This window comes from Myotis brandtii, unplaced genomic scaffold (genome assembly GCF_000412655.1).
Source record: "Myotis brandtii unplaced genomic scaffold, ASM41265v1 scaffold32, whole genome shotgun sequence".
In the NCBI taxonomy this organism is placed as follows: Eukaryota; Metazoa; Chordata; class Mammalia; order Chiroptera; family Vespertilionidae; genus Myotis; species Myotis brandtii.
Window position 1 is genome coordinate 4,662,919 of NW_005362269.1, and position 23,732 is coordinate 4,686,650.

Consider the following 23,732-nt stretch of genomic DNA (forward strand, 5'->3'; position numbering starts at 1 on the left):
CCATCTTGGTCTCCTACAATATTTTTCTTAAAGCTAGTAACAACAGCAAAAAAAAAAAAAAAAAAGCAGACTTATCATCTTGCTTTGTTATTTGTTCAGCAGGCATTCTTGAGTACCTCCTAGATGCCAACATTGTACTAGACAGGTTGTATATATAGCTAATTGCCACAGGAATTTGTGTGGCATAAAGGGAGTCCTCTACTTCTCTCATAAGGCAGGCTTTCTTCACCTAAGGCCTATACTAGTTGGTAACAGGAGGTGTATGTGCAGTTTGTCAGGAATGGAGTCTATAGCATACCAGACTCCAATCAGAGGAGTTCTTAACCCAACACCAGCAGTTTTCAGCTGGTGTGCCGCAAAACCTGTAATACCTGACTATTTAGTTAAAGGCATTGACATTTTTTCCCTTAGACTATCAAATAAAAAAATGACAACAGCCAACACATAGCTGTCTGATGTGAATGCTCTGTCTTGAACCATAAATATATAGGTCATATAATAAGCGTTGAGTTTTATTGGTCACGTCACATAATAAGGTTGTATCTGATTAATTCTTGGTACTTGATATCCTTACATACAATTATAAACACTTGATTTTTGAAAAAGTCACTTTGGAACAAAAAGGGTCAGATCGTCAAAAAAATAGTATGCCGCATAATTTTGGCAGTTAATTTGTGTGCCATGAAATGGAAAAGGTGGAAAGTTGCTTCCCTAGATAGTTTAAGAACTCTCTACCCTAAATATATTATTGATATAAGAGGTTTGCTGTTTTGTATTAGATTGGCATTTACTACTTTTTTAATTTCTTTTAAAATAATTTTTATTTATTGACCTTAGAGAGAAAGAAGGAAGAGAGAGCAAGAGAAAGAGAGAGAGACATCGATTTATTGTTCAACCCACCTAGGCATTTACTGGTTGCTTCCTATATGTGCCCTGACCGAGGATTGAACCTGAAACCCTGGTTTATTGGTACGATGCTCCAACCAACTGAGCTACCCAGCCAGGGCTGGCATTTACTATTTCTTAAACCTTGTTGTATAGCAGTTAATATTTTATGGAGCAAAGATCTGACAAAATTAATGATAAAGAGAAAAAAGGAGTGAAAAATGGAACATAACACAATGTATCATTTGGAGGGCTAGGGTAAGGCCTGTTAAGTAAATGGCCTGTTCCATCACCAAAAGAAGTAAACTCAAGAATGGGCTTCATTGACTTTAGTAGGGGAGTGTTGGGTCTGTAATATTATCTTTGTTTTCCTTACATCTCCAGGGAGGTCTTCAGGAAGTTGCTGATCAGTTAGATTTGCAGAGAATTGGAAGGCAGCATCAGGCAGGCTCAGACTCACTGCTGACAGGAATGGCATTCTTCAGGATGAAAGAGGTAAGGCAAGGAGATGGATGACCTTTGTGCGCTGAGGTTTGTTGAAATTTATAGTGTCTATTGGAATTTGATAACTACATTGAAAGCAGTTTTTTGTTTTTGTTTGTTATGTTCAATATATTAAATATAGTTTGGAAAGCAAAGAAGCATTCTGAAATGGAGGCCACTCAGCATGCCCAAATCTAAAAGAATATTTGGTGTTCCTAGCAGCTCTAATTGTTGTAATTATTTGTTTTTCTTCCAATTTCTATTATGTGAACACGTTTGGTAGACCACCCACTTATCCTACAGCTGACATCACAATCAGTAGCTCTAAGGTTAGGAACAAGACAAGGATGCTCACTCTTGCTACTTTTATTCAACATGGTATTGGCAGTTCTAGCTAGGACAGTTAGGCAAGAAAAATAAAAGGCATGTAGATCAAAAGAGGAAGTAAAACTCTATTTACAGACGACATGATATTATCTATGGAAAACTTAAAGATTTCACCAAAAAACTGTTAGAACTAATAAATTCAGTAAAGTTGCAGGATACTAGCCCTGGCAGGATAGCTCAGTTCATTAGAGCATTGTCCTGATACTTCAGGGTTGCAAGTTCAATCTCCAGATAGGGCACATACAAAAAGCAACCAATAAATGCATAAGCAAGTGGAACAACAAATCAGTGTCCCTCCCTCCCTCCCTCCCTCCCTCCCTCCTTCCCTTCCTCTCTCTCTCAAAATCAATTTAAAAAAAAAGTTGCAGGATGCAAAATTAATATACAGAATTCTATTGTTTCTTTACACTAATAATCAAATATAAAGAAATTAAAGAAAAAAAATCCCATTTATACTCAAAATCAATTAAAAAAAAAGTTGCAGGATGCAAAATCAATATACAGAATTCTATTGTTTCTTTACACTAATAATGAAATATAAAGAAATTAAAGAAAAAAAATCCCATTTATAATTGCATCACAAAGAATAAAATACCTTGGAATAAATTTAACCAAAGACCTGTACACTGAACACTATAAGACATTGATGAAAGAAATTGAAGATGACACAGATGAGTGGAAAAATAATCCGTGCTCATGGATTGGAAGAGTTAATATTGTTAAACTGTCCATACTACCCAAAGCAAAAATTCCAATGGCATTTTCCACAGAAATAGAGCAAACGATTCTAAAATTTACATGGAACCACAAAAAGATTCCAAATAGAGCAATCTTGAGAAAGAACAAAGCTGACAGCATCATTCTTCCTAATTTTGTCCCCCAAAGTACTTTTTGCAGTGTCTGGAGACATTTTGGTTGTCACAACCTGGGGGTTAGGCTTGAGGGGGCAGTGTGCTACTGGCCAGGGATGCTGCTACACATCCTACACTGGACAAGCCCCCCTGCACCCCAACAAAGTCATTCTGCCCAGTTGTGCCAGGGTTGAAATAATGTCCTGTTATAAGTGGTTAATGTCCATTATCTCACTCATGACAACCTGTTACAATATTACTGTTTTATAGATAGGGAACAGGGGCTTACGGAGAGTTGAAGTGACTTTCCTAAGGTCACACAGGAAGTCAGTCTGTAGAGCCCAAGCTCCTAACCATTGCACTGCCTGCTAAAGAGAAGGGACGAAATGGGACATTTGTACTTAAACAGCAGCAGCAGCACAGGGATCCTAGTAGTAAAAGAACTCATGGAAAATAGGTCCGTTCACAAAGGAGCATGGAAAGGTTTGGAACCTTTCTGTATGGAATTAATTTCTAGTTGGTTACATTTTGAGGGCTCTGAGAGAGCCGGGAAGTGCTGATGTGGTAGTACTGAGACTTGGCATGATTCTTACCACGGGTTCTCTGTCCCATTCTGCAGTTGTTTTTTGAGGACAGTATTGATGATGCCAAGTATTGTGGGCGGCTCTATGGCCTGGGCACGGGAGTGGCCCAGAAGCAGAATGAGGATGTGGACTCTGCCCAGGAGAAGATGAGCATCCTGGCGATCATCAACAACATGCAGCAGTGATGGTGGCGAGGCTCTGCGGAGCGGGCCGGCCCCAGAATGGTGCTCACTGTGCTGACTGTATACTTACCTTCCTCCCCAAGAGAAACCGCTACTTTTGAGCAAGCTGTACTTACCATCTCCACTGCGCAGAAGGACTTCTGTTTTACTAAAGACAAAGAAGTCTTTTAGATCCAGAAGAGGGCAGTTTTCTCTGAATTTGTAAACAAGTCTTATGTATTCCTCATCCCTAGGCCTCTTTTCCAGTTGCCTCCTGCCACCAGCATCCATGGCTCATTTGACACCTTTTTAAATACCCAGGACGAGTGAGAAACAAACTAGTAAAATGTATATAACTCTTACCTGTTGTCATTCTTTTTCTTTTAAATTTGTTGCTAATCTCTGAGGATGAAGACTTCTGATTCTCAGCTGAGCTGAGGGCTTCCAGGAAAAGTAGAACAAAATGGTATTCTTAAGTGTGGGTGATAGGTGTTGAGTCTTTTCCTTTTTTTTGACCCTTCTCCAGGACATTTGCTTTCCTCATGGAAATGAATTACATGCTCAGTGCTGAAATTTGAAGACCAGATAATAACTTACCTTAAAAAAAAAAAATTCTACTGAACCTGTCTACTCTTTATTCATAAGGAACACCAGAGTGGGCATTAAGTTAACCACTTAAGTGTCTTTATATCCTATTGTGCCACTGAGATTTGCTGTCACATGTGCATCATTTGAAATCACTTTATGTTTTCATATAACAAAATCACAGATTTGAGAAATTAGTTAAGATCAGATTTTTGAATCCTAAGTCTGTTGTGATTTCAGATGGGCATTTGTATTCCCCCACCTCTCTTCTCTGTTTTCCGCTTTTCCTTTTAGCAAACCTGAGAAGTTAGGGAGATGGATTAATGTGAGTACCAGAAATGTGAATCTTCAAAAAGTTTTAGTAGTTCATATAAACAGGGCAGTAAGGAATTTGTTTTACAGAGTTCTCGTGGAGTAATATCCCACAACTGGGGTAGAAAGCTCAGGACTGTGATTTTTTCCCCCCAAAACTAGTCATTTAAAAAGTACACTGTATTTTTTTTTTTAAATGACAGTATGGACAATTTTGGAAACCCATTTGCAATGGTGGAAATGAAACTGGTAACTCACTGAAGTGGATGAATAGTCTTGCATTTTAAAAGCTTATAGAAAACTCAATTTGAAATGATTCAAAAATGTCAAGTATTATAAGCTGGTATTTAAGATGCTTGTAAATATATTTATGTTTTTAATTTTGTATAATAAAGATTTCTTTTTAACTACTGGCATGCGGGTTTGATCTTTTATAGCTATGAATTCCTGGCTCTAGAAATGGACATTTTAACGGTTGGTTACAGAGCATCTTGTCTAGCCCCAAAGTCTTGCCTCCGTTATCCACAAGTTGGCGCGCATACAGAAAGCTTCACTTTGAAGGAAGCTTTTAATGAGCAGCTGTGTAAGTGGAACACTTCACACTCGTCGCTGATTATTTGGCCTTACTTGGAAACCAGTTTTAACTCTATTTCCTGGGACCACTCATTATATATGTGGTGAATTAGCTTGTTAGTGAAATTCTTGCAGAAAAGTCATGAATCAGTTCAGTTGTTGGGAAAGAGTGTGCCTCGTAAACCCCACCCAACTGTCTAATTTTTATGTTCTAGCAACTGGGATATTATGGAAACATCTGTTCCTGACATTGTTCAACTATTTAACCAAAGAAAAGAACAGACCTCAAAAGAATTCTCATTAGTTTAAAAATAAATAAATACAAGAACAAGGGTTTGTAATTAATTAGTTTGTAGGGTCCATTATGCATGATCCAAAAGTCAGAGTCCAATAATCCAAAACTTACATATACAAAATTAGGAAGGAATATGCATTTTTCTTGGAAGATCATCTGTGGCTTCAATCTAATTCTCCTGTGATCCAAAAAAGATTAAGAACAACTGAAACTAATTTCTTTCTGAGCTATTTTGATCACCATCAAAACTGAAGGGATAAGACTCATTTGAGTTATTTGTTCTTCTAACACTTTAGTAAATAATTTTAAACAAGCAATTACATGAAACAAAACCAAGTTTTTGACCTAGGATAGACTCAACATGATGGGTGAGGCCTGTTTCACATTCAGTAGAAGTGTAGTTAGTAGTAGTAGAGTAGAAGGGGAGAAGAGCCCAAGTTAACAAAAAAAATTTAAAAATGATACCAATCGTCATGAACTACAGCAATTCTATCTCAAACAAGAACGACACTGTTTATGATGAGGGGAAGCATTTATAAAGGTAGCTTGTGTATAAGAACATAACACATGGACAATTAAAAGTTTCTCCTCTTTGGATGAAATCTACATAAGGCTTTAGAGATGACCAACAGTTACTCTTGCAGGTGTTCTAACAACTGCTGGCTTTTGATGATCATTTAGTAGGAAACCACAACTGAATCCAAAGTCAGATTGTTTTTAAGGGTAGAGTTGATTCAAACTTGACCCTCGTTTTGTATTATTTGGATCACTGCAAAAACATCTAAGGATCAGAGCAAATGCCTGGCAGAGATGAAAGGTGTCAAGACGTTTTGAATTTGATGCAATTTATTTTAAAGGTCCTTGAAAGTTCACGTGCAGAAGGTCTGGCAGTGTCTTTGGTAAACTTTAGTGCTGCCGTATTTCTGAAGCAGCTCTTGGGCCTGTTGCTGCATTTCCTGGGTCACGCTGCCAGGACACTGGGACCCGATGTGAAGCAGGACCAGGCAGCACTCCAGCACATCTGGGAAGGGCCAGGTCTGAAAGATGAGAGTGAAACAAGGAAGCATTTTCGAAAGAGCCACAAACACCTGCATAGAAGGCACCAGTAACTCAAAGTCTCAACTGACACTTCTCAGGCACAGCTGAGCCATTTCTCTCACGATGTTTTGTGAGAGAAGACAGGCAATGCCTTGTTCTTCATCAGTTACTCTAAGGAGATGATACTCAAAACTGGAATGTTTACTGGGACGTCCTTCTCCAACCAATACAATCTTCTAGAGCTCTACTCCAATTAATTTAAAAAGTGATGTTTCTATTACTACCAGGGCCACATCCAAATACACTTATCCATCTGTAAGCTATCAAATATATGACACTAATTTTACTTTACCTCCCAGTTACAAAATTTGTTAGGTTTCTCTGAAGACTGAGGTATAAAATTGCTTGTGTTGTCAACAATTCTACTCTCACAAAACATTTTAGCTAACCAAAGGCAACTAGATCCTAACTTTTAAGCACATTCAAATGTGTAGAGATTTCAGAAACTGAAAAGTAGATGATCTTAAAGAATTTGGTATAGTCAATTGATATTACAAAAAGTAATGTTTTACCAAATGAACTGCTATAAATCTTACCTTAACACTCTCAGGAAACTTAGCTATTCTCTCATTCGCCTCCGTAAGCCTTTTGGTTAATTCAGGTAGAGAAAGTGGCTCATTTTTCTCTTCTTTACTGGTAAATAATAATAAAAAGTATAAGTCATATTTGTCTTGCCCTGGGTAACTTTTATTTCAATTGCCTATGAATAAAATTCCCTTATCACCTGGGTCTTTATCTCCCATCTTTAAGAAAAGTTTAAGAGAAGGCAATTTAATATGTGACATAAAGTTTTCAAAATGCAATATTATTCCTTATCATATTCCAAATCCCCACTCCTTAGACACACAGCTCCAATGAAATACAGGACTCTTGGGGGATTCAATCTGCAGCCAAGAGCAGAGGGCCTAGCTTCATTTGGGGAATGGGTAGAGCCGGGCTCTTACTCATGGGGTGTATGGACGCACATTTTTCCTGGAAGAGTGTTAAGCTTCTCAAAGGAGGTCCTGTGATCTACAGGTTAAGAGCTACTGGGTTAGAGAACTTTTCAGTGTTTTTCTTGTTATTAAAACCAAACCTAAAGCTGCTTAGAGTGTTGTAGTTTATTGGAGAAGTAATTCAGAATTCTGAATCAAGATTTCAGTGGGAGTATTTTTAGAGCAATTAACATAGGGACGTTAAAGCTTCTTAATTTTAATTTGTAAAGTTAATAACAGCTTTAAGTTGGTCAGTATTGTAATTGCTATGTTTTTAGACCCTGTGCTGGGGGGCATAAGGTAAAAGGCACTCATCAGAATAACGAATCAATAACTTGATCACTGCAAACACCCATAGCAAAGTGCCTTATAATAATGCAAGCTCTACAGTGCCTGGTGATGGGCTCCTGTCATCCATCTGGTCCCTCTTTTCAACTGAAGTGATTAGGATGCTACAGCATCCGATCATTTGATTTCTCAGTTCGTGAGCAGTTCTGTGCACTACCCTCTTTGTGTATTTTTTTGTGATAGTACAGAACTAAACAATGGTTTTCATTAGTGATGCAATACATCTCATTTTACTGATTAATTTTTTGGGGAAACCTACTTAATGCACAAAAGTAGTATTTTACTATACTATTGTTATTAATAATTTTGTGATTTCATTTAATTCTTAAGCAAGGTAGGAGTTGGTACTCCCATTTATAGACAAGGGACCTAAAGCTCAGAGACATTGAGACTCTTGCCTGAGTTCACAGCAGGGCCAGGACTAGAACCCACGTTTGGCTCCAAAGCCTGTGTGCTCACCACTAAATCATGTTGCTTCCAAGTGTCCTGACCTATCTTGTCATGTATTGATTGTGCTGTGACTCTGTGAGAACCCAGGAGGGTATTTTTAATTCCATCGTGTATTGACTCAGTACTTACCCCAGGCTCTGAGGACTAGAGAGGGGCTGTTCGGCTTCCTGTTCAGGGTCATTTTTATTAGGACCATTCGCTGTGGGTTTGCAGAATTGACTCTTCTGGTGTCGGCGGATCATTTCTGCTAAGGTCTCCTGAACTTCAGCAACAGTTCTCTGTGAGTTTTGGAAACTGGCGTGCTTTTCTGAAAAAAGCTCCTTACAAGTGTTCAGCATTCGCTTACTTTCCTCTGTGAGTCTCATGTCTAGTTCTGGAGGCTTGCTTGGCTCTGGCTGAGGAGCTTGGGTGTCAGTTTCTTCAGAGCCGGCATCATCCAACTGCTGGCTTTGTTCAACAGAGGTTGTCCTTCTATGAGCAGCCCTTACCCAGACACTAGATTCAGGGCAAGGCCTGGAGAGAGACCACCAGAATTCATACAGACGCCCATAGATAAAAAAGGCCTCCAAACTTTTGAAAGCTGGTGTGGCAGGGGACTGAGGGTCACCCAGCTTGTCTCTTAGGTGATCACAGCCTAGGAAAAGAAGGAAAGGACTTGGGGTTGTGCATTTCTCTGTCTGCCAGAAATCTGGCCTCCTACCTGCATGTTGTTTCCTATCGCCTAAGAGACTCCAAGAAAAGACAGCAGTGATCTATGGGACCATATACCTCCCACCAAAAGCCAACCAAAGCTAAACATTTGGGGGAACCTACTTAATGCACAAAAGTAGTATTTTAGGACAATGTTCTTGTTGCTACAGGCTAGTCGGTCATGATATAAAATGTATTCAATCTGTCTGACTGACGGCTCGGGGGATCCTATTGTGTCTGTGAAAAAAATCACAGTGATATAGTTTAGTGACTATGCAACTCAAGTATGTCTATCTGTTGTTTTTTTTAATCCTCACCCAAGGATATGTTATTGATTTTAGAGAGGGGGCGGGGCAGGAGAGAAACATCCATGTGAGAGAGAAACATTCATCAGTTGCCTCCCGTACATGCCCTGACTGGTGATCGAACCCACACCTAGGTATGTGCCCTGACTAGGAATGGAAGCTGCAACCTTTTTGGTGTGTGAGACGACACTCCAACAGAGCCACCCAGCCAGAGCAAGAAGTGCCTATCTTTTGTGCTTCTCCAGTCTTACTAATTTATGAGTACAAGGCTACTTCTCTTGCTCTTAAACTGTGTAGAAAATAAGTACAAGGCATAAGGTAGGGCCAGGTAAAGGGCTCAGACATTCTGGCTATTCTCTTAGGAGCCCAAGGATATGTTATTGATTTTAGAGAGGGGGCGGGGCAGGAGAGAGAAACATCCATGTGAGAGAGAAACATTCATCAGTTGCTTCCCGTACATGCCCTGACTGGGGATCGAACCCACACCTAGGTATGTGCCCTGACTAGGAATGGAAGCTGCAACCTTTTTGGTGTGTGAGACGACACTCCAACAGAGCCACCCAGCCAGAGCAAGAAGTGCCTATCTTTTGTGCTTCTCCAGTCTTACTAATTTATGAGTACAAGGCTACTTCTCTTGCTCTTAAACTGTGTAGAAAATAAGTACGAGGCATAAGGTAGGGCCAGGTAAAGGGCTCAGACATTCTGGCTATTCTCTTAGGAGCCTAGGTAAGAGCTCAAACTTTCTACTAAATGACACCACTAGCCAATAACCATCCCAGAGCCGTCGGTCAGTGGTGTGCGTGGGGTCGTTTACCCTCAGGAAGAAAGGCCGAGTGCACTTCCTGCATGACGGTGAAGTTCCCCGAGTCGTAGCTCCGGACCACAGCCCGAAGCAGAGCTTCCACAGCCTTGTCCCAGGAGGCCACCTGCTGGCTCAGCACTGCCAAAGTCAGGTCATGGCAAATGTGAAGCAGGAGCTGGAGGGAGAGGCCAGAGTCTGTTAAACATCCTCCCACAGAAAGCACTAGGGACACCACAATGTTCCTATTAACGGCACTTGGACAGAAGTACACACAGTCTACATTTAAGAAAGGTCCTCCTTCCACCATTCATTTTTGCTTCCCTACCTGAAGCTTTCATATCTAGTTACACAACAATGTATACTGTCTGAGTTAAATCTGCTCATGTTAAGAAAATGCCTTCACATTTGTGTTTAATTAAAACAAAAAGTGAATTTCTGGAACTAAAATCTAATTAAAAACAACTACAAGCAAATCTGAACTATAAGAAAATTATCAATTTTAAGTGAACAATTTGATGAGTTTGGATAAATATATACATATCTATATAGATATATGTGCTGTAACTACACAGAAATCAAAACAGGACGTTTTCATCATTGGAAAATATTTCCATGTGCCCTTTGCAGCCAGTTCGCTCTCCCCAGCCCCTGGCAACCATTGATCTGGTTTTTGCCACTACAGTTTTGTCTTTTCTAGAATTCATGTAAATGGAACCGTGGAGTATGTAGTCTTTTGTGTCTTGGTTCTTTCACATAATGCTTTTGAGCTTCACTGATATTGTTTGTGTATCAGTAGTCTGTTCCTTTTTACTGCTGCATAGTATAGTACTCTGTATGGATGTGCACAGCTTGCACATCCATTCACCAGCTGATGGATATTTGGGCGGTTTCTAGCTTTTGGCTGTTGTGACTAAGCTATAATCATTTGTGCACAAGGCTGTGTGGACACCCGGTTTTGTTTCTTTTAATGAAGTATCTAGGCAGTGGATTGCAGGGTCACTGGGCATGTGAATGTTTATAAGAAACTGCCACACTGTTTTCCAAAGTGTTATATCATTAGTGAAGTCTCGTTCATCAGAAATATAATAATATCCCCTCATTTTCAAAAGAGAAATAGGTAAATTGAGATATATATTCATAGGATGGGTAGAATAGTTATAATGAATCAATTTGATCCCTGGATAGATTTTACAAACAATGGTCATTGCAACAAGCAATGAATAAAATGATACATATGGTCTGACATAGGGGCTGTGTTCGGTGCCTAGGAATGGGACTGAGGAATAGAACAAGGGATTTGAACTGGATTGTATTTCCTTTACCAAAAAACAAGAAAATACAAAACAACCCCCAAAATACTATGAAACAAAAATGACAAATGTGAACATTTGTTAACTCTGGTTGAACATTTTCTCTGCTTTCCTATATATTTAGACTTCTTTTTTCCTTTTAAAAGGGAATGCCAATAAATGGTGACAGAAGATTTGACTTTGGGTGCTGGGCACACAGTGCAACAATATACAGATATTGTAACACAGAAACCTACACCTGAAACCTCTATGTTCATGTTGACCAATGTCACCCCCATAAATTTAAAAAAAAAAAGAAAAGGGAATGCCGATTTAAATCTAACTTCAAAGCTAAAGGGCTTTAGTTAGTCTGAAGGGATCTTTCCAGGTTGCCTGGGCCTGCCTTGATCTTTTCTGAAATGCAAACTGGCATCGACTCGTTTCCTTACTATACTAGGCATCGATGAAGGAGAATTCCTACAACTGAGTGATGAATATGAGAAGCTCATGCAGACAGGTACCTGTTTGAAGGGAGTGTTATTTGTAGCAGATGGGTACTTGATCGTCTGCAGCTGCTGCAGCGCTGCCTGGTACTGCTCGGGGGTGTCCAGGCTGAAGGCGCTCTTCCATACTGCGGTCACCCTCTCCGGGAGGGGCCCTGCGATGCCGCTGGACCAGGTGTTGTAAGATGAGGAAGCGCTTTCGCCCTCTGACAGCTGCCTTTCCTCCCGGTGCTTAGAGAGCAGCTCATGAAGGCAAAACACCAGTCTCTGACCCTGGAACCCAACAAAGGAGAGGAACTGTTATGCAGGCAAAGTGCTTGACTAGACAGCCTCCCTGTTCTCAGTGTCCCCCTTCGTGGCTGCCTGCCCAATGTGAGTTGTACCCGAGGGGAAGAGTGATCTAGCAGACAGCTTTTCCAGATATCCTTTGGAGGAATTCCTTCCATAGCCCTTGGAGCCCAAACAACCATTTTTATAACATGAAACCCCAACTCCAGCCCTGCCCACTGCAATTTAAGACACACACAGATCAGCCAATATTTGTGCCCGTCTGAGAAAAGATGGTCTGGGCTCACCCAGTTCTTTCCCTTGCCCAGACCTGAGACAAGGGGAGTACAGAGAAGAGAGAGCCTAATGGGCAGAAGGTGCGGGAGCAGACAAACTGTAGATCTGAGCTGGAGCAGTGGGTAGGGGCCATGTCCAAACTGGTTTAACAGAGAGTTGCTGGAAGAGAACAGAAAGCCAGAGAAGGGCCTGGGAAACCTTGATGTTTGCTGGTTTTTAGTTGCCGTGAGATTCCTTGTATGCCCCATAAACACTACTTCCTCAGTGACGCGTGGGAAGGTCTCTGTGCCGCTGCCAGAATACCCTATCAGAACAACAGGCAGCATAAACTCACAGGTGCTGTTGAGGAGGACAAAGGTGATGCTAAATGACCATTCTGAAAACGTTCTGTTGTGAATAAATTAAAATTTCTCTAGATTTGGTCATTTTGTGAATACTATACCAAGTGACACTATCTTTGAGGATGTATGTACTACTTCTGCCTCCTTTTTATTTTGCAATTCTTGGAAAGCTATGTCCTTACCTAGCATTTGTTTTGGGCTTTGGATATCCAGCTAGGAGTTATTTTAAGGCTTGGTTACTCTTAGGAATTATTTTAAGGCTTGGTTACTCTACAAGGGAAAGAGGAACTGAAAAAGTTCATGTTAGTATCGGACAAAGCAAAGTCATCTAACACGGACCAAATGTTTATATATTTTGGAAACTAGGTGAGAGTGCTGCCTTTAAAGTCATCTCAGTTTTTTTTTTTTTTTAATATATTTTATTGATTTTTTACAGAGAGGAAGGGAGAGAGATAGAGAGTTAGAAACATCGATGAGAGAGAAACATCAGCTGCCTCCTGCACACCTCCCACTGGGGATGTGCCCGCAACCCAGGTATATGCCCTTGACCGGAATAGAACCTGGGACCTTTCAGTCCGCAGGCCGATGCTCTATCCACTGAGCCAAACCGGTTTCGGCTCATCTCAGTTTTGATGTGTCAAAAAAAGGCAGAGGGAACATACACACACACACACACACACACACACACACACACACACACACAAGGCAGTGGAAGTGTCATCTTTAACCACATGGGCACAAAACATTTACCCAAAGGTTTCAGTCTCACAGTTTCTTATGGCATGCAGCTGAAGAGGGTGCCACAGGCAGAGCACCATCATTTCTGTTGGAGCCAATCCCTCTTCCTCTTCCGAGACCCCCCTCTTCACTGATGTGCTGATGACGTCAACAAACAACTACTAGGCTGCCAGCCAGGCAGGGGCTCAGCTGACTAGTCTATTTGTGGATGTTGTACACAAACTGATACGCAATGGGAATTACTGTGAATGACCACGTTATCTCCTACTTTGCATATGGCAACTGACAGGCCAGGGTACGTCAGTGGGATGGTATGTCCAGGACACCTGCCAAATTAGTACAGTTTGTGTAACTGGGTTGTTCACCCGGAGTTTGATGAGAAAAGGATTTGGGGCCCTTTCTCCTTAAATATCAGAAGATGCAATAACAGACTGACCTTCAGACTTTCATGGAGCTGCAGGGCTTCCTGGGCTCCCACCCAGTTCCTGGCCAGAAGCAGCTCTTGGGCACATCTGAGAGCCAGGGAAGCAGACAACTCATCCTCTCCCACGATGGAAGCCAACTCCGCGGCCGTTTTAAGCGATGCTGCATCCCCCTTTTTGGCCAAAACTTTAGCTGCATCATAAGCGGAAGCAGCCCCTAAATAGCTATAACACAAAACAAAACGCAAAGTGTCATAAACAGATCTCCTATTCCTCTCAGAGGGTCAAATCATTTCTGTGGGCTTTTCCTTGCCCCTGTGCCTTCCTGTGGTCCTAGGTAGCCACTGTCGCTGGCTCTCAGCCGAGTCCAGCCAGCAGAGGAGATACAGCATTATATGGGTCAAGGACATAAAAGAATCTCAATACTTGCTGAATTGAACCCAAGCAAAGGAGTCATTCTCTCCCATTTTTCTTATTTGATGGTGCAAGATGTCCCTAAAAGAGATTTCTTACTGCTACTGGGGTTTCTTGAATAGTTAGGGTGATATACATACCTACCAAGGAGGTAGATCTTGATGTGTCTTACCAAGCTGGTTTAATACACATATGCTTTTTTGTTTTCTAGACACTTGACCTCCACCTCTAAGCTGATCACTCTCAGTCTGCTCTTGTAGGTCTGGTGCACTCCTGTCTCCCCCAGACTTACCATTTAGCAGCTACAGCGTAATGACCGTCTTTTTCAAGGATGGCTCCCCAGCTGAGGTACAGGTCCTTCAGGATCGGGTCCTCAGGGCGCAGTCGGGCCTTGGCAACTGCAATAGCCTCCCTAGAGGCAAGAACAGATAATTAGCCAATCTGAAAAGAAAAGGCTTCTCGGTGAGGGGCCCCTAGGAGGGGCTGCAAGATAGGACAAACCATCCCCTTGGTGGTGTTCCTACTTCTTATAAAAAACGAAGTTCCTGCATACACAGGAAGCTAAAACCACATGCTGCGCTCAATTCTTCTCCCAGGTCAGCAGATTCCTGGGGTCCCCAAGGCCCTTTCGGGTGGATGGTCTGCCTGTGGAGTGGCCTTACTCTGTCTCACTGCTTGCTTCACTAACAAACTCACTTTTATTCTAAACTCTAAAAAACAAACAAAACTCCACCTGTTGTAATAATGATGCTTAGAGGTTATTTGCCTTTTCTCGCTGTGTTGACATTTGCACTGATTGTGCAAGAGCAATGGAGAATAACTGCTGACATCTGAGCAAGAATCAAGGTAGTAACCCTTGTGGTTTAAAAAGAGAAAGGTCCATGTTCTTGATGAAGCAGGAAAAATGAGTTAGAAGAGATGAAACAACTGGAACTTAAAACTGCTGGCATCTGAGCAAGAATCAAGGTAGTAACCCTTGCGGTTTAAAAAGAGAAAGGTCTATGTTCTTGATGAAGCAGGAAAATGAGTTAGAAGAGATGAAACAACTGGAACTTAAGGGGAAGGAAGAAGCTGTCCAGAGAAAGAGCTCCAGAACTTCCCTTAGGGATCTTATTGAGTCTTTGGCTAAACCCAAAGCCATGCATGTATGGGAACCTCCTTAAGGCAGGACAAAGAACAGTCAGGGAATAAATCCCTGAGCTTACTCAGGGCTTGGGGACTTTTGAGTTTTGACCAGCCAGACATGAAAGTTCTGATTTATTGAACATATGAGGCATTCAGTAAAGACACCAGAAGGTAGGAGGACAAACTAATTCCAGAGTATGGATTTCTTTAACCTGTCCTAAGAAAAGCTTCAAAACAAGCCATGAAAAGATTAAGCTGATCCACAAGCAACTTTACTGCTTGCCAAAACAGAGTTCAACACTCTAAAGCAGTGATGGCGAACCTTTTGAGCTCGGCGTGTCAGCATTTTGAAAAGCCCTAACTTAACTCTGATGCCGTGTCACATATAGAAATTTTTTGATATTTGCAACCATAGTAAAACAATGACTTATATTTTTGATGTTTATTTTATATATTTAAATGCCATTTAATAAAGAAAAATCAACCAAAAAAATGAGTTCGCGTGTCACCTCTGACACGCATGTCATAGGTTCGCCATCACTGCTCTAAAGGAAGAAAAACAAAGAGGATAAACAGACGTCTCACCAAAGCCATCATATCAAATGGCTAAAAATCAGTGATGGAGAAAGTACTGAAAATAGAGAAAAAATACATAGTTCCTATATAACAAAGATAAGGGGAGGATGAAGAGGGCAAAATGGGTCAAATATATGGTAATGCAAGAAACTTGAGTACATAATGGATGTGGTATTTGAAGTTGTATAGTTGAAATTTATATAATGTTATTTATCAGTTACCTCAGTAAATAAAAAAAAAGAATAAATGCAGAAGAGTCATGTCAAAAACAATGCAAGCCAAAAGAAAGACAACTTTTGAAGTACTGAAAGACAGAAGCAGTGGATGGAATCTGTCACCAGCAGAACCACACGACAGAAAAAAGGTGAAGTTCTTTAGGTGAAGAAGGAATTGACAGCAACTGGAAACTCAGATCTACATAAAAGGATGAAAAGTGCTGGAAATAAGTATGTGGGTAAATGTAAACAAATGTTTAAAAATGATTAAAAAACGTTTCAACAGCAGAAAGAGTAGGAGGAAGGAAAGAAATATGGTACTTGTAAGAAGTGGTATATTATTTAAAGGTAAACTATCATAAATTAAAAATGCTCATCCTAAACCCTTGGGTAATCATTAAAAAACAACAAAGGAATCCTATTAATAAAAGCCTATGTGGCAGTGACGCCCTCACGCCATACTAAGCGATCACCAGGCGGCTGCGTGCTCAGTGGGTGTGCGCGGGTGGGCGGGGGCTTGATGCTGCGTGCACCGTGTGGAGGCAGGTCCTATGGCTCCGCGTGGCAAGGCCAGGTGTCCCGCGGCTCCAGCCTACCTCTTTGGGGCAATCCATTGAGGAGCCCCAGGTGGGTGGGCGGGGCCTACCTCTTTGGGGCGATTGATCATGGGGCTCCCACATTGTGAGAGGGTGCAGGCCAGGCTGGGGGACCCCCCCCTCCCGATAGTGCACAAATTTCGTGCACCGGGGCTCTAGAATAACTAATAAGCCAGTATCCTATATAATAAAAGCCTAATATGCTAAGTGTCCAGTCATCCATTCAACCAATGAAAGTGTAATGTGCTAATGATATACTAAGGCTGCTCAACTGTTCGCTATGACATGCACTGACCACCAGGGGGCAGATGCTATGACTGGTAGGTTAGCCTGCTGCTGGGGTCCAGCTGAGCAGGACTTAGTGAGACAGGCCGGACACGCCCTGGAGCCCTCCCACGGTCCCTACCCAGCTGGCGAACCTCCTGCGTCCCTCCACAGCCATGATCGTGCACTGGTGGGGTCCCTTGGCCTGGCCTGCGCCCTCTCGAAATCTGCGACCCCTCAGGGGATGTTGAAGAGCCGGTTTCGGCCCGATCCCACAGGCCAGGCCGAGGGACCCCCCCCCCACTTGTGCACGAATTCATGCACCGGGCCCCCTAGTTAGGGATAAAAACAAACAATATTCAGTTGATCAAAAAAAAAAAAAAAAAGCAGGAGAAAATGAAGAAAAAACAGACAGCACAAATAGCAAGATGGTAGATTTAAATCAATCATACCAATACTTATATTAAATGTAAATGGCTAAACATTCCAATTTAAGGAAGAGACTATCTGACTTGATAAAAAAACAAGATCCAACTATATGCTGTCTATAAGAAAGATTTTGCTCTTTTTGTTCGCTGGCACTTATATATGTAGTCTTGTGCCCCATTATGATGTTTTAGTCAATGATGGACTGGATATATGATGGTGGTCCCATAAGGACTATAATTGCCTAGTGACACTATAGCCATTATAGTCACAGTGCAATGCATTACTCACGATTGTGGTGATGCTGGTGTAAACAAACCTGCACTGCCAGTTGTTTAAAGTATAGCACATACAGTCACGTGCAGTACATAATACTTGATAATGATAACAAATGACTGTTACTGGTTTATGTATTTACTGTACTTCTTATTATTACTTTAGTGTACTCTTTCTACTTATAAAAAAAGTGCTTACCTCATCTCTTGATTACACTATTTTATGTGCTTGATTTAATCTCATGTTTTGTATAGTAATGTGCTATACAGGTTTGTAGCCTAGGCTATACCATATAGCCTAGTAGATGTGTAGTAGGCTATACCATCTAGGTTTGTGTACATGAACTTGATGTTCACAAAATGATGAAATTGCCTAATGAGCATGAATGTCTCCCCTGTTGTTAAGCAGCATGACCTGGACAGGAAAGATTTATACCAATCTCAGGAAACTGGTTACTTCTAGAGAAGGGATGAGGACAGAATTGGGGAAGAGCAATTCAACTAAATCTTAAATATTATACTTAAAAAACAACAACAACTGGGGCATATGGAGAGCTTTTGGGGTGTCTGGGAGATTCCGTCTCTTCATATATGGAGCTAAAGAAGGGAGTTCCTCTTTTAATAATCCATTAAGCTGTTCATTTGTCTTACGCTGTCTTCTCTATTTGTGTTAAAGTAACAAAGTAAAGAAGCTTACAAAAGTAAAGTTTAAAAAGATCAGTGGCGTATTTTGGTAAAAGTTAACATTTGTTAAGTATAGGTGGTAGGTGCATTGATGTTTGTTAAGCTAGTATACATATATTTCTGTATGTTTCACATGTTTAATTACTGTAAAGGTTTTATGCTAAAGCTGTTAAGTAGATTAATTTCACGGTATGTCCAACTATTCGTTCAACTGTAGGATTATACAGACCTGTAGAAATGGTGTGACTTGAGCAGCTCCACAGCTTCATACACTTTGTGAATAGAAAGTAGGTGAGAGGCAGCCTTTACATACTGTTCCTGAAAACACAACTGTTTGGCAAAAGCTTCTACAGCCCACAGCCACACATGGTAGCCAGCTTAAAAAAAAAAAAAAGTAGTTAAATAAGAAGCAAGTTTAAGGAAAAGCATGTACATAAGGGTTGAAAATGCCTTTTGTTACTGTATTAAGTAGAAAATTTAGATAATTCAATCACCACTATAGATCATTTGCTTCACCTACTCCTCCCCACACCCACATAAATTGTTTCTTTGATTATGTAATAACACAAAACTAAAAAGGTACCAAAAGTATGGAAGTCAGGGTAGTGGTTACTCTTGTTGGGGTGTGTGGATACTGATGGAAATAGAGCATGAGAGAAGGGTGCAAGCAATGTTATGTTTCTTGATATGGGTGCTGGTTACAAGGGTGTATTCAGTTTGTGAAATCCATGATACACTTATGTACACTCTGTGTGTGTGGTGTCGCATCTCTATATATAAAAGCCTAAGCGACTGGCCAACTGGCTGGTAGCTATGATGTGCACTGACCACAAGGGGGCAGACACTCAATGTAAATGTAGGAGCTGCCCAGTGACAACAACTTTGCAGAGTGCCCTCTCGCACTCCGGGACGCCTCAGGGGATGTCAGACTGCTGGTTTCGGCCCAATCCCTGCAGGCCAGATCGCATCTCTATATGTAAAAGCCTAAGCGACCGGCCAACTGGCTGGTAGCTATGATGTGCACTGACCACAAGGGGGCAGACACTCAGTGTAAATGTAGGAGCTGCCCAGTGACAACAACTTTGCAGAGTGCCCTCTCGCACTCCGGGACGCCTCAGGGGATGTCAGACTGCTGGTTTCGGCCCAATCCCTGCAGGCCAGGCCAAGGAACCCCACTGGTGCATGAATCCGTGCACTGGGCCTCTAGTATTGAATAAAAAGCTAAAAAGCTGGGCATGGCATAAAAGGTTTCCTTGATATCCTAGCATCTTCCCATCTATATCGTCCAATCCTTTCCTCAGAGATAACCATTATTACTAGTTTCTTTTGAAACCTTTGGAAATATAGTCTATGAATACAAAACCACACATGTATAAATATAAATGACAGAGTATTAAATATTCTTTTGCGCATCTACACCTTGCTTTTCACTTACTATACTCTGGAGTTCTGTTCCATATTAGAATGCACAGAGCTGCCTCATTCTTTTGGTATCTGTAGGAGTTTCTATTGTACAGATGTAACCAGTCTCTCTGATGGACACAGAGGTTGTTGCGATCTTTTGCTATTACAAATAATGCTGCAACAATAGTCCATGAATATTTATCATGTTGTACGTGTGCGTACAGTTCAATTCCTACAATTAGAACGGCTGAGTCAAGGGGGATATGCATTTTAAATTTATTAGAAATAGCCAAATTATCCTTCAAGACACTATCCATCTTTAGTGGGCATCCTAGAGAGGACAGAGCATTAGTTGTAAAGAACATACCCACGGGCGCCATAGCCACGAGATTGTCTGTCAGCTCCCCTCTGTCCGCTGCCGTCTGGAGAACACCTTTTAGGTCTCCTTTCCAAAGCATAAGCTGGTGATATAACTCAGGGTGGCCATTTTCCAAGTGACCCTTTCCTATATGGAAGAGAAATAATGTTTGGAAGCTGTTTCAGAAACATCTGTCTACATAAACTTCTACAAAAAGAAAGGCAGGATAAAGGAGCAACAAACTCCTAGAATATGCAGTCACTCGCTGATGGGGAAGTCACCTCCCAGAGTGTTCACTCAGTCACTTGTCCACCCATTCACTTTTACTCAGTCACTCAGAGTGAGCATTGTATGTTATGTTTAGGGTCTTAGGACAGAAGCAAGGGATCTGTAAGTATGCAAACTGGGGAGCTCAAAACCTAGTTAGTTGGCATGTAAAACTAACCATGACAAGGCCCCAGGATGGTAGCCATAAAAGAGGTGTGTGCAAAGCATTAGGGAATCATAAAGCTGGAGGGAACTGTGTTGATTGAATGTGCCTCACCTTCAACCTCCATCATTCTGTACAGGGTAGCCCTGTCTGTGAACAGCCCCAGGTGAAATCTTTCCTCAAGATCGGCAGACACATCCTCATTTAGCTCTGCTAATTCAAAAAGACCAAAAAAAAAAAAAAAAAATCAGATGAAGTGATTACTCAGGTTACTGTTTTCTGCCTAAATACTTCCGAATGTTATGCCCAGACCCTGAGAAAGAGTCCTATGCCCTTGTTTACCCTAACAGAGACAAAGGTAGCAAAATAGGAAAATATATACAGTGTGTGAAACTCAGCTTGGGCCAATCCAATGAGACAATTTAGTTTATAGATTGCTCAAAGAAAGATTGGGGTGTGTGTGGGGGGGAAGTAATGTAAAAAACCAACCCAAAATTTCATATGTATTTAAATGCAATAAAAACAAAAAAACTATCAAGTGAAGAAATGCCCTTAATGATCACCAGGATCTACCACAAAGGAATTCAGTATTCATTCTCTGTTTTTAAAGAAGTCAACTGAGTAATTTCCCAATAAGGGAAATAATGTAAAACTATATGGTTAAGCCCTAGCTGGTTTGGCTTAGTGGACAGAGCATTTGTCCCGGGTTTGGTTCCAGTCAAGGGTACATGCCCAGGTTGCGAGCTCGATCCCCAGGAGGGGACGTGCAGGAGGCAGCCGATCAATGATTCTCTCTCATCATTGATGTTTCAATCTCTCTCTCCCTCTCCCTTCCTCTCTGAAATCAATAAAAATATATTTAAAACAATCAAAATAAAACAAACTATATGGTTAATTGTGTAAGTTATAAGAAATCATCATAAAGTTCCAAAATGGGGGCTATGTATATAATAAGAGCATAAAATATCTCTACAGGGAGACAAAATGATAGTGATGTGGGCTTGGGGAGAAATGGAGGAGTGGGTGTTAGAGGTGGGAGACAGATTTACTTTCTATTTATGCTGTGCATTCCTTTTTAACATGTAAAATTAAAAATTAAAAATATACAACTGCTGCAATATCAAAATAAAAGGCATTAGATGAGGCTTTGGAAAATTAAAACCAAAAAATACTCTGTAAAAAACTTCCATTAATTTTTCTTAAAGGAACTGCCATATTGTGATATTTCCAATAAGCAAATAATTTTGTTTCTACGTGAAGATGCTGTTCATTCATGCTGAGATATTTAAGCCATCATACCAATTCTAGCACAGAGATGGCTGGTAACAATCCTATATAATAAAAGGCTAATATGCAAATCGACCGAACGGCGGAATGACCGGTCACTACGACGCACACTGACCACCAGGGGGAGTGCCGCTCAGCCAGAAGCCGGGCTCACAGTTGGTGAGCGCAGCGGCAGTGGCAGGAGCCTCTCCCACCTCCAGGGCAGCGCTAAGGATGTCTGACTGTGGACAAGAAGCAGGCCTAAGCTGTCAGTTGGACATCCCCCGAGGGCTCCTCCTGAACTGCAGGGCGTAGGCCAAGCTGAGGGATCCCCCCCTTCCCCCCAGTGCATGAATTTCACGCACTGGGCCTCTAGTTTGACTTATTATAATAAAAGCAGAGCACTGGGGAGTGTTGACAGTGGTTAGGATTAGGGTTAGGGTTAGGGTCAGGAAAGGGAGCTTGGCAATGGGGTGTGGGGGAGGGAAGAATGGAAAAGAATATAGAAATACACACAATTTCGGGTATTTGTTTACACATTCATTCAACAAATAAATAAGTGCCTCTCTGTGCCAGTTCCCAGAAGACCACGGATGGGCCAAGGAAGTGTATTTTTGTACCTTTGAAGTGTTTTGCAGTCGCTAGTACCAAACAGTCCTGATGAAGCTCCTCTTTGGACCTGTGGTCCAGGCTTGTGCTCAGTGGAAGCATGGAACGGGCTTTTCGCTTCTTGATTACTAAGGCTTCTGAAAGGTAACAGAAGTACAGGCTGTCTGAAGAACAGCAGATCAGAAACACCAACTGAATGCCCAGTTGTGTGAATGTAACCTACTGGAGGATACCGCTGGGCAAAGAAAGTCCCTACTATTATAAAGAAGCTTTCAAATTACATTAGCTCGAGGCAGTGTTCACAGCACACAAACATGACCCTGTGAATATGTGTGAAGCAGTATCAACTGCAAAACGACACTTCATCAAGTACTAAAAATGTTTTAGAAAGTATGATCCTTCCTGGCTGGTGTGGCTCAGTTAGTTGGAGCGTCATCCCGTGCACCAAAAGGTGGTTGGGTTCAATTCCCAGTCACTGCACGCGGAAGGGAGGCATGATCGATGTTTCTCTCTCTCTCTCTCAAATCAATAATCAATCAATCAATAAGCATGACTCAAGATTGAGATATAATCAAAACACTTACAAGTGTTTAAAAGTTAAAAGCAACAACTAAAACCCCACACTTCTGAGTTTCCAGTTGCATGGGACATTTGATTGAGGATGCTTTAACAAAGTATTTTAATTAGTAAATACCAACCTGGCTTGTCTTTAGGTGGTTCCTTTTTCAGTAAAGTGACTTTATTATTAACGATGACTTTTGGCTTTTCCAAGCCTAAGGAAAGTGGAGGGCATATAACTGGTTCTCTAGAAACTACATCAAGAAAAAAAGTTTGGATGAGAACAATGCAGAATCCAGTTCTTTTTGAAAATTAAGAACTATACCAGACTTAACAGTGCATTTTATCTATTACCCAAAATGTGAGACCAAATACTTTGCAAAGGCAGCATGGGTGGTTTCGCTTTCTCAGCTCACACACTGTGTTCCAGAATTTTCTAAGTTTATTGCTTCTAACTTTGACTAATTAATCTAAGGAAAAGTTATAAGCTTCTAGCTTCCACAACTTTACACCATAGGCTCAAAAGTTCCCAAACTTTGCTCAGGTGACAAAGGATATTACATATTTAGATAACAAAGTACTAATTGCATATTTAATTACACAAATAAGGAACAACTTTACTAATAGAAAAGATTCAGGTATGTGATATGGAGTCACAATCCTGAGCCTACCACAACCATGAACTTAAAACAAAACAAGCTGCTGATCTACAGGGGTAAAGGATGTTTCTTGTGCAGTCATTTTGTAATAAAAAGGTATTTTGATGAACCTAAAAAATAAATCCATTACACTTTTAGTTCTTTATTTACCCAAACCACAGGTCCAACAGCCAAGCCTTGGGATGGAGAGGGTCAGGGATGACTTTGTACCATATATTTTAGCCACTTTAATG

General features: G+C 41.1%; 2 protein-coding genes across 5 annotated transcripts in view; one reads left to right on the plus strand and one right to left on the minus strand.

Moving 5' to 3' along the window:
• Positions 1-3,713, plus strand: part of CNOT8 (CCR4-NOT transcription complex, subunit 8) — a 12,803-nt gene extending 9,090 nt beyond the window's left edge. For 3 of the 4 annotated variants that reach the window (XM_014543143.1, XM_014543145.1, XM_014543146.1), the window contains 2 exons: positions 1,270-1,380; positions 3,226-3,713. In XM_014543143.1, the coding sequence (XP_014398629.1) occupies positions 1,270-1,380; positions 3,226-3,375 (261 nt within the window). In that variant the 3' untranslated portion in view covers positions 3,376-3,713. Of the gene's footprint in view, positions 1-1,269; positions 1,381-1,651; positions 1,698-3,225 lie in introns of all 4 variants that reach the window. The other variant, XM_014543144.1, reaches the window with a different exon arrangement.
• A 1,893-nt stretch (positions 3,714-5,606) lies between these two features.
• GEMIN5 (gem (nuclear organelle) associated protein 5) overlaps positions 5,607-23,732 on the minus strand; it is a gene marked incomplete at its 5' end in the record, with an annotated part of 39,532 nt that continues 21,406 nt past the window's right edge. Inside the window, 12 exons of the mRNA XM_005870528.2 lie at positions 5,607-6,153; positions 6,751-6,847; positions 8,116-8,620; positions 9,796-9,958; positions 11,594-11,848; positions 13,655-13,865; positions 14,347-14,466; positions 18,445-18,592; positions 19,987-20,124; positions 20,522-20,620; positions 22,294-22,419; positions 22,981-23,094. Coding sequence (XP_005870590.2) covers positions 5,986-6,153; positions 6,751-6,847; positions 8,116-8,620; positions 9,796-9,958; positions 11,594-11,848; positions 13,655-13,865; positions 14,347-14,466; positions 18,445-18,592; positions 19,987-20,124; positions 20,522-20,620; positions 22,294-22,419; positions 22,981-23,094 — 2,144 coding nt within the window. The remainder of the gene's footprint in view (positions 6,154-6,750; positions 6,848-8,115; positions 8,621-9,795; positions 9,959-11,593; positions 11,849-13,654; positions 13,866-14,346; positions 14,467-18,444; positions 18,593-19,986; positions 20,125-20,521; positions 20,621-22,293; positions 22,420-22,980; positions 23,095-23,732) is intronic.